Raw genomic sequence first — 11,502 nt, forward strand, 5'->3', positions numbered from 1 at the left:
TTTCAAAGTTGCTATTCTTTCTTCCAGACCCCGCACCTTTTCTTCTAAAAGGGCCACTAGTCTACACTTCTGACAGGTGAAATTTAATTCTTCTTCTGGTCGATCTGTGAACATGTAGCACATGCTGCAGCTCACCATGTAGGTTGTCACATCTGCCATGTTGCTCCTAGATCCTGCTGACTTGCTGTGTGTTTTCCTTCTTGTGTAATCTACTCAGCCAAGCTCTCTTGCATTAATGTCCTACAGGCAAAAATTCGTTTGGTGATTCTTGATTTTGGTGCTCCATAATGTTGGAAAAAGCATTGTTCATCACCAAATTGCTCCTGTTCTTTATTCATGGCAGTGTTCTTGGGCAAAATTGTGAGTGAGCCCAATCCATGGATGAAAGCAACCCCACACATGAATGGTCTCAGGATGCTTTATTGTTGGCATGACACAGGGCTCATGGTAGTGATCAGCTTTTTGGGATACTTATGGTAGTGATCACCTTTTCCTTTTTGGGATATCTAGAAGAATTATTGTCCAAAACAGTCTGCAGGGGGGATGCGTCAGAGAAATAACTTTACCCCAGTTCTCTGCAGCCAATCTCTTTACTTTCTGCAGAATGTCAGTCTGTCCTTGATTTATATCTTGGAGAGAAGTGCTTTCTTGACACCAATCCAGCCTCCAAAAGTCTTCGCCTCACTGTGCTTGCAGATGTGCTAACTGCCTGCTGCCATTCCGTAGCAAGCTCTGTGCCGCTGTTGAACCGATGACGTAGCCGAGTCCTTTTTAGAAGACAGTCCTGTTACTTGCTGCACTTAGGTGCCTGAACCTCTGTTGTTGAAGTTCTTTAAAGGGTTGATTTAGAAGAAATTTTACAAGCTGCAATGTCCTTCTATGTAAATCTATTTTTGTGCAAAGAAATGGCTGCACATGCTTACTTGGAGGTCTCTATGTTTAACCAGTCTGCTCTTATAATTCTATTAGCATGACATAGTGATTAGAGATGAGCGAACTTGATTGGATTCCTTCTTATTCGTCAAGCTATAGCGTTTACAGAATAAGCTGCAGAGGGAACCCGGATACCTGGATCGCGCCGGCCGATCAGCTGTTTGTGTCGTGGCTGTGTGACATTAGAACTTATGGGTTTGTGGGTCACATAGGGTTAACAACCCCACTTGTGGTAAGGCATCAGTCTTAGTAAACCGGTAGGAGTGATGGACGCAGTATCCACCGCTAGTCCAGTGGACTAGCGGAGGATACTGCGTCCATCACTCCTACCGGTTTGTGCCGGACACGACTCTTGCGAAGACTGATGGCTTACCACAAGTGGGGTTTTTAATCCTATGTGACCCACAAACCCATAAGCTCTTTAGTGAGGTACATTGATGAAGGTCTAAATTTGACCGAAACATCTACTGTATGTACTCTACTTTATCAAATTCTCACTGCATCTCACGACGTGTGTGCCAAGTTTATCTTTAATATTGTACGGCTTGGGCACCTACTTGAGCACCACAAATATATTAGTGCCTACGGTCTTGTTCTTAGTGGCTGTGTGACAGTCACAGCACAATTAATTACCAATTAACAAAGTGAATGAACAAAAGAGAAATTTCAATTAGATCAATATTTGCTGTGACCACCCTTTGCCTTGAAAACCCCATCACACAGATCTTGAAGGCATTCAGCATATAGTTTGTTCCAAACATGTTGGCGAACTAAACACAGATCTTCTGTGGATGTAGAATTTAGCAAATCCTTCTGTCTCTGCATGTCGTCCCAGAAAGATTCGATGTTCAGCTCAGGGCCCTGTATCATCCATATCTTCGTGTTTGTTTTTTTTTTTTATGGTGACAATGCTATAACAATGGGTGTATGTTTGTGCTCAATGTCCTATTGTAGAATAAGGCCGGGATCACACATGCGAGAAATACGCCCGAGTCTCGCACGGTAATCCCCGGCCCTGCCGCCTGCACTCCAGAGCGGAGCGTGCGGCCGCATAGCAATACATGGAGCCGCACACTCCGCTCCTGAGTGTCGGGTGCAGGGCCGGGGATTAGCATGCGAGACTCGGACGTATTTCTCGCATGTGTGATCCCGGCCTAAATTTGGAGCCATGTGTCCGTTTTGGTGTTGTATGATGGATAAGTATCTTCCTGTATATCTTTGAATTGAGGACACCATTAATCCTGACAAACCCCCAACTCCTTTTGCTGAAATATAGCGACAAACCTGCAAAGAACATATGCCATGTTTCAACGTTGACACATTTTTGTGTCGCTCTCCAGCCCTTCGGCAAACAATCTGCCTTCTGTTACTGTCAAATATTTCACATTTTGACTCCTCAGTCCATAGCAACTGCTGCCATTTTTCTGCAAAGTTGAGTCACTTGGCCTTGCTTTCATGTTGAAGGTACATCTTTTTGGCCATAATTCTTCCATGACTGGCCAGGTGTCTTCAAACAGTTGATGGATATAGCTGGGCCCCCCTAGTTGCTGCCAGTTCTGAGTTGAGGGCACTGCTGGACATCTTCTGATTTCAAAGAGATGTAGGTATGATGTGTTTTTCATCTGCTGCACAAAGTTTCCATGGCCGACCACTTCACCTTCAGTCCTCAAGGTTGTCCATTTCTTCAAAAAAGCTTGAACAGTACATCTTAAAACCTCCATCTGCTTTGAAATCTTTGCCCGAGAGAGACCTTGCTGATGCAGTATAACTACCTTGTGTGTTGTTGCTGTACTTAGGTCATATACCATGGAAAGACTATGACAAGAAACCATATTCCACAATCTCAACTTTGTAGCAGAGTTTAGTTGTTCTTCACTCAATTTTAAACCTTTTATGTCGCAGTTTCTGTTTCAGTGAAATACTTGTTTCAATCTAAATATAAAAATGATGATTAATGTAATTTGTTTCATAAAATTGGTTACTCGTCCATCTGACTAGAATCCTACAACTTTGTCCACAAGAATTTGGTGCTGTTTTGAAGGCAAATGGTTACACAAATACTGATTTGACTTCGATTTCTCTTTTGTTCATTGACTTTATGTATGTATATGTCTGTTATTGTACATATTAGGCGGCATGATATAATTCTGGTTAGGCAATCACTTGTATAGATTTAAACATAAACTAAGGGGAAACATGGCAGAATGAACCCACAGCAATCCGTACAGTTGAATATATATAACGGAATGAGGAAATTCCACCAACTCAATACACATGCATCAGCAGGCTCTGGACTACAGAGAAAAAAATGACCACAAAGTAGTGCAATAAAAGCCAATGGGATTGATCTCAAGGAGTCATATATAGTGTATGTAATCATATGTCTATGAATGACAAATGAGGGGAAACATGTCTCCTAAAAATTATTGAAGTAAACTGAGTAGGAACCATATGGTTAAATCTATGCACGGTGCCAAAGTGGCCAGAGGATAGCAAATAAAGTGTCAGTGCTTAGTGCAAATAACATTAAGGGCCATATACATCCATGTGGAAGCCAAATCAGGCGGGTCATACGTATATTATCACCATAGTGTGCATACCTGCTGAGGGGAGGACTTGCCGTGGGACAGGATGAACCCCGACGCGCGTTTCGCAACGTAGCTTCTTCCAGGGGGTCCACTACGACCCCCTGGAAGAAGCTACGTTGCGAAACGCGCGTCGGGGTTCATCCTGTCCCACGGCAAGTCCTCCCCTCAGCAGGTATGCACACTATGGTGATAATATACGTATGACCCGCCTGATTTGGCTTCCACATGGATGTATATGGCCCTTAACCCCTTTACCCCCAAGGGTGGTTTGCACGTTAATGACCGGGCCAATTTTTACAATTCTGACCACTGTCCCTTTATGAGGTTATAACTCTGGAACGCTTCAATGGATCCTGGTGATTCTGACATTGTTTTCTCGTGACATATTGTACTTCATGACAATGGTAAAAATTATTTGATAGTACCTGCGTTTATTTGTGAAAAAAACGGAAATTTGGCGAAAATTATGAAAATTTCGCAATTTTCCAACTTTGAATTTTTATGCAATTAAATCACAGAGATATGTCACACAAAATACTTAATAAGTAACATTTCCCACATGTCTACTTTACATCAGCACAATTTTGGAACCAAAATTTTTTTTTGTTAGGGAGTTATAAGGGTTAAAAGTTGACCAGCAATTTCTCATTTCTACAACACCATTTTATTTTAGGGACCACATCTCATTTGAAGTCATTTTGAGGGGTCTATATGATAGAAAATACCCAAGTGTGACACCATTCTAAAAACTACACCCCTCAAGGTGCTCAAAACCATATTCAAGAAGTTTATTAACCCTTCTGGTGCTTCACAGGAATTTTTTGAATGTTTAAATAAAAATGAACATTTAACTTTTTTTCACAAAAAATGTAATTCAGCTCCAATTTGTTTTATTTTACCAAGGGTAACAGGAGAAAATGGACCCCAAACATTGTTGTACAATTTGTCCTGAGTATGCCAATACCCCACATGTGGGGGTAAACCACTGTTTGGGCGCATGGCAGAGCTCGGAAGCGAAGGAGCGCCATTTGACTTTTCAATGCAAAATTGACTGGAATTGAGATGGGACGCCATGTTTCGTTTGGAGAGCCCCTGATGTGGCTAAACATTGAAACCCCCCACAAGTGACACCATTTTGGAAAGTAGACCCCCTAAGGAACTTATCTAGAGGTGTGGTGAGCACTTTGACCCAACAAGTGCTTCACAGAAGTTTATAATGTAGAACCGTAAAAATAAAAAATCATATTTTTTCACAAAAATTATCTTTTCGCCCCCAATTTTTTATTTTCCCAAGGGTAAGAGAAGAAATTGGACCCCAAAAGTTGTTGTACAATTTGTCCTGAGTACGCTGATAGCCCATATGTGGGGGTAAACCACTGTTTGGGCGGATGGGAGAGCTCGGAAGGGAAGGAGCGCCGTTTGACTTTTCAATGCAAAATTGACAGGAATTGAGATGGGACGTCATGTTGCGTTTGAAGAGCCACTGATGTGCCTAAACATTGAAACCCCCCACAAGTGACACCATTTTGGAAAGTAGACCCCCTAAGGAACTTATCTAGAGGTGTGGTGAGCACTTTGACCCACCAAGTGCTTCACAGAAGTTTATAATGTAGAACCGTAAAAATAAAAAATCATATTTTTTCACAAAAATTATCTTTTTGCCCCCAATTTTTTATTTTCCCAAGGGTAAGAGAAGAAATTGGACCCCAAAAGTTGTTGTACAATTTGTCCTGAGTACGCGGATACCCCATATGTGGGGGTAAACCACTGTTTGGGTGGATGGGAGAGCTCGGAAGGGAAGGAGCGCCGTTTGACTTTTCAAAGCTAAATTGACAGGAATTGAGATGGGACGCCATGTTGCGTTTGAAGAGCCACTGATGTGCCTAAACATTGAAACCCCCCACAAATGACACCATTTTGGAAAGTAGACCCCCTAAGGAACTTATCTAGAGGTGTGGTGAGCACTTTGACCCACCAAGTGCTTCACAGAAGTTTATAATGCAGAGCCGTAAAAATAAAACAAAATTTTTTTCCCACAAAAATTATTTTTTTAGCCCCCAGTTTTGTATTTTCCTGAGGGTAACAGGAGAAATTGGACCCCAAAATTTGTTGCCCAATTTGTCCTGAGTGCGATGATACACCATATGTGGGGGGAACCACTGTTTGGGCACATGGGAGGGCTCAGAAGGGAAGGAGTGCCATTTGAATGCAGACTTAGATGGAATGGTCTGCAGGTGTCACATTGCGTTTGCAGAGCCCCTAATGTACCTAAACAGTAGAAACCCCCCACAAGTGACACCATTTTGGAAAGTAGACCCCCTTAGGAACTTATCTAGATGTGTGCTGAGCGCTTTGACCCACCAAGGGCTTCACAGAAGTTTATAATGGAGAGCCGTAAAAATAAAAAAAAAATTTTTTCCCCACAAAAATTATTTTTTAGCCCCCAGTTTTGTATTTTCCCGAGGGTAAAAGGAGAAATTCGACCCCACAATTTGTTGTCCAATTTGTCCTGAGTGCGCTGATACCCCATATGTGGGGGGGAACCACTGTTTGGGCGCATGGGAGGGCTCGGAAGGGAAGGAGCTCCATTTGGAATGAGGACTTAGATGGAATGGTCTGCAGGTGTCACATTGCATTTGCAGAGCCCCTAATGTACCTAAACAGTAGAAACCTCCCACAAGTGACACCATTTTGGAAACTAGACCCCCTAAGGAACTCATCTAGATGTGTTGTGATATCTTTGAACCCCCAAGTGTTTCACTACAGTTTGTAACGCAGAGCCGTGAAAATTAAAAAAAAAAATCTTTCCCCCCAAAATTATTTTTTAGCCCCCAGTTTTGTATTTTCCCGAGGGTAAGAGGAGAAATTCGACCCCAAAAGTTGTTGTCCAATTTGTCCTGAGTACGCTGATACCCCGTATGTTGGGGGAAACCAACGTTTGAGCGCATGGCAGAGCTCGGAAGGGAAGGAGCGCCATTTGGAATGCAGACTTAGATGGAATGGTCTGCAGACGTCACATTGCGTTTGCAGAACCCCTAATGTACCTAAACAGTAGAAACCCCCCACAAGTGACCCCATATTGGAAACTAGACCCCCCAGGGAACTAATCTAGATGTGTTGTGAGAACTTTGAACCCCCAAGTGTTTCACTACAGTTTATAACGCAGAGCCGTGAAAATAAAAAATCTTTTTTTTCCCCACAAAAAATATGTTTTAGCCCCGAGTTTTGTATTTTCCCAAGGGTAGCAGGAGAAATTGGACCCCAAAAGTTGTTGTCCTATTTGTCCTGAGTACGCTGATACCCCATATGTTGGGGTAAACCCCTGTTTGGGCACACGGGAGAGCTCGGAAGGGAAGAAGCACTGTTTTACTTTTTCAACGCAGAATTGGCTGGAATTGAGATCGGACGCCATGTCGCGTTTGGAGAGCCCCTGATGTGCCTAAACAGTGGAAACCCCCCAATTATAACTGAAACCCTAATCCAAACACATCCCTAACCCTAATCCCAACAGTAACCCTAACAACACCTCTAACCCTGACACACCCCTAACCCTAATCCCAACCCTATTCCCAACCGTAAATGTAATCTAAACCCTAACTGTAACTTTAGCCCCAACCCAAACTGTAGCCCTAGCCCTAACCCTAGCCCTAACCCTAATCCTAACCCTAGCCCTAACCCTAGCCCTAACCCTAGCCCTAACCCTAGCCCTAACCCTAGCCCTAACCCTAGCCCTAACCCTAACCCTAACCCTAGCCCTAGCCCTAACCCTAACCCTAGCCCTAACCCTAGCCCTAACCCTAGCCCTAGCCCTAACCCTAGCCCTAACTCTAACCCTAGCCCTAATGGGAAAATGGAAATAAATACATTTTTTTAATTTTTCCCTAACTAAGGGGGTGATGAAGGGGGGTTTGATTTACTTTTATAGCGGGTTTTTTAGCGGATTTTTATGATTGGCAGCCGTCACACACTGAAAGACGCTTTTTATTGCAAAAAATATTTTTTGCGTTACCACATTTTGAGAGCTATAATTTTTCTATATTCTGGTCCACAGAGTCATGTGAGGTCTTGGTTTTTGCGGGACGAGTTGATGTTTTTATTGGTAACATTTTCGGGCACGTGACATTTTTTGATCGCTTTTTATTCCGATTTTTGTGAGGCAGAATGACCAAAAACCAGCTATTCATGAATTTCTTTTGGGGGAGGCGTTTATACCGTTCCGCGTTTGGTAAAATTGATGAAGCAGTTTTATTCTTCGGGTCAGTACGATTACAGCGACACCTCATTTATATCATTTTTTTATGTTTTGGCGCTTTTATACGATAAAAACTATTTTATAGAAAAAATAATTATTTTTGCATCGCTTTATTCTCAGGGCTATAACTTTTTTATTTTTTTGCTGATGATGCTGTATGGCGGCTCGTTTTTTGCGGGACAAGATGACGTTTTCAGCGGTACCATGGTTAGTTATATCTGTCTTTTTGATCGCGTGTTATTCCACTTTTTGTTCGGCGGTATGATAATAAAGCGTTGTTTTTTGCCTCGTTTTTTTTTTTTTTTTCTTACGGTGTTTACTGAAGGGGTTAACTAGTGGGCCAGTTTTATAGGTCGGGCCGTTACGGACGCGGCGATACTAAATATGTGTACTTTTATTGTTTTTTTTTTTTTATTTAGATAAAGAAATGTATTTATGGGAATAATATTTTTATTTTTTTTTCATTATTTTGGAATATTTTTTTTAATTTTTTTTTACACATTTGAAATTTTTTTTTTTTACTTTTTTACTTTGTCCCAGGGGGGGACATCACAGATCAGTGATCTGACAGTTTGCACAGCACTCTGTCAGATCACTGATCTGATAGGAGTGCAGGCTGCTTCACAGTGCCTGCTCTGAGCAGGCTCTGTGAAGCCACCTCCCTCCCTGCAGGACCCGGATCCGCGGCCATCTTGGATCCGGGGCTGGAGGGAGCAGGGAGGGAGGTGAGACCCTCGCAGCAACGCGATCACATCGCGTTGCTGCGGGGGGCTCAGGGAAGCCCGCAGGGAGCCCCCTCCCTGCGCGGTGCTTCCCTGTACCGCCGGCACATCGCGATCATCTTTGATCGCGGTGTGCCGGGGGTTAATGTGCCGGGGGCGGTCCGTGACCGCTCCTGGCACATAGTGCCGGATGTCAGCTGCGATAAACAGCTGACACCCGGCCGCGATCGGCGGCGCTCCCCCCGTGAGCGCTGCCGATCGCATATGACGTACTATTGCGTCCTTGGGAAGAAAAGCCCACCCCACATGGACGCAATAGTACGTCTAATGGCAGAAAGGGGTTAATGTTATTTGCACTAAGCACTGACACTTTATTTGCTATCCTCTGGCCACTTTGGCACCGTGCATAGATTTAACCATATGGTTCCTACTCAGTTTACTTCAATAATTTTTAGGAGACATGTTTCCCCTCATTTGTCATTCATAGACATATGATTACATACACTATATATGACTCCTTGAGATCAATCCCATTGGCTTTTATTGCACTACTTTGTGGTCATTTTTTTCTCTGTAGTCCAGAGCCTGCTGATGCATGTGTATTGAGTTGGTGGAATTTCCTCATTCCGTTATATATATTCAACTGTACGGATTGCTGTGGGTTCATTCTGCCATGTTTCCCCTTAGTTTATGTTTAAATTTATAGTTGAATTGCATTTTTGTCTTTTAATAACATTGAATAAAATTTCTGATATTTTAATTTTTGGCCTGTTACTTCCCTTCTTTTTTGGATATATATTCTTTTGGAGGTACGCCTCATATACTGTTTGGTCTAATTTTTTGGTATAATCACTTGTATAGGTAATTTTCTGCATTCATGTTTTTTGTGTTATGTAACACTGCTGATAGCTTTCCTGATTTGATATATGATGTCTTAATTGATTTTGTATGGAGGTAGTCATTTTGTCGAGCTTTGGAAAGTAATGACGTTGTATCATATCTTATTGACTGCCATCATATAACTATTTCATCATGTCATTCTCCTCTAGATGTTCTTTGAAGATCACATAGACGACGCTAAGTATTGTGGCCACTTGTACGGCTTGGGTTCAGGATCGTCTTACTTTCAGAATGGGACTGGCAATGCATACGAAGAAGAAGCCAACAAGCCGTCGTGACCTAAAAAAGTAGAAGTTTATTTTTTTTATTGCCAAGCTCGGTCACTTTCTACATGTTTTATCCCTGCTCGGATTTTTTGGTTTTCATCTCTCAAAAACCATTTACTTTCTGTCTTACTTTACTAACATAGAACCACTTGGCCTTCAAGCAGATTGGTATCTCACATTTATGTTTGCCTTATCTATTGTAGATCTCCATCTACACTATGCACTTACCCAACCTCACCCCAGGACATCATTACTATTGATGAATCCGAGATACTCCATCCAAGATGTTTCTAAGTAACTCAGCAACCTATTGACTAACAACCTAGCACTTGCCTATTTCTTGTGAGCCCCTCTCCCTACCTCTACTTATTTAAAAGCCTTAAAGAGCTAATCCCTATACTTTTATGGTCCACACATTGACAGGGATATCAGACCCTAAGAAATGCAGCGCTCTAATGCGGGAAGATGGCTAGATGAAGGTGCTGGCTGCGAAAGAAGTCACTAAACCCTCTCCAGAACTTGTTGCACTTTTGTCTTAGAAAATACTCGACTTTTATCCCCCAAATCCTGGTTTACTTATTACAGTCACCATTTTTATTATTATGAAACAGTATTTATTAGGTGCTTGAGTTTTGGATACTCATAACGATTTGTTAGAAGAAAATAAGCTGCATGCAAAAATGGAAGAAAACAAAGTTAACACGAAAAATACGGATGCAATCCAAAAGCTCAACAAGTCAGATAGAGATGTCAACTGCAGAGGATCAGACACTGGAAAATACAATTTTGTTTTGTATCTTGCTACAGAAATGTAATTATTTGTTGTAACAACAAAATGAAAAGTTTTAGCTTTGGCACGAGAAGTTCTCTGTAAATCGCCGCGGTAGATGCATGGCATCACGATGGAGAAGAGGAGGACCTGCCAGACCTTGCTCCATGGTGCTGCTGCCATCACAGTGGACGATGCTGCGGCACTTGGTGATGCTGTCTTATCTTTTGCAATATATTTTTTATATTGTTACTATCGATCTACTTTACTTTTTTAGCCACCACAGTGTTGATTGCAGAAACATAGGATTTGTTTTGTCTCCAGGGGATTGATGGTAAACTCAGACTTCCCAACAAAGGGATGATGTGTGTTTTTATACACACATTTGACCTATATGAAATACAATGCAACGTCAGTGTTGACTATTTATCTTTATACTTTGTAATATCTTGAGGTTTTTTTTTTTTCATTTTTTTTTTCAAAGTTACAGCATTTGTAACCGTGTGATCCTTTTTAATGCATACAATACAAAATGTTTGCAAACAAAGGATATTTGTTTTTAGAGCTTTTGTAAATAAAGGCTGAAAAAAGTTTTTTTTTTTTCAGAGTCTTGATTTAATCCATCAGTAGCCACCAGCAGGCACACATTGCAATCTGTACGTTGCCCCTCAAATTCCAAGATCAATATTATTAGATTTCTGAAGGATCATCAGACACTGTGCTAAAATAAAAAAAAAAAAAACGTTTTAATTGGATCGTACAGCCACCATTATCTGCAGATGATATGGAGAGTTAGGCGAGGTTCACATTGCGTTAGGGCGATCCATTTAACGGATCCGTTTCTAAGCGGCACTAACGCAATGTAACGGATCCATTAACGCACCTATTGCCATACATTATCATAACGCATCCTAACGCATGTCACAATCGGCATGCGCTAGCGATGATGCGTTACTTTGTGACGCCCCCTTGAACGTGGTCTACTGCGTTTTCGGGAAATATGGTACTCTCTCAAAAACCACGAGTCTCTACACAACTATTATTAGGTAGAATGCCATAACTATATAAATGT

At 41.8% G+C, this 11,502-nt stretch overlaps 1 protein-coding gene across 10 annotated transcripts in view; it reads left to right on the top strand.

Annotated features, from left to right (window-relative positions):
• CNOT7 (CCR4-NOT transcription complex subunit 7) overlaps window positions 1–11,023 on the top strand; it is a 57,998-nt gene extending 46,975 nt beyond the window's left edge. For 7 of the 10 annotated variants that reach the window (XM_069744405.1, XM_069744409.1, XM_069744413.1 and 4 more), the window contains one exon: window positions 9,545–11,023. In XM_069744405.1, the coding sequence (XP_069600506.1) occupies window positions 9,545–9,673 (129 nt within the window). In that variant the 3' untranslated portion in view covers window positions 9,674–11,023. The remainder of the gene's footprint in view (window positions 1–9,544) is intronic. The other 3 variants (XM_069744411.1, XM_069744407.1, XM_069744408.1) reach the window with 1 other exon arrangement.
• Window positions 11,024–11,502: the final 479 nt, after the last annotated feature.

Source organism: Ranitomeya imitator, chromosome 1 (assembly GCF_032444005.1).
Source record: "Ranitomeya imitator isolate aRanImi1 chromosome 1, aRanImi1.pri, whole genome shotgun sequence".
Taxonomy (NCBI): Eukaryota; Metazoa; Chordata; class Amphibia; order Anura; family Dendrobatidae; genus Ranitomeya; species Ranitomeya imitator.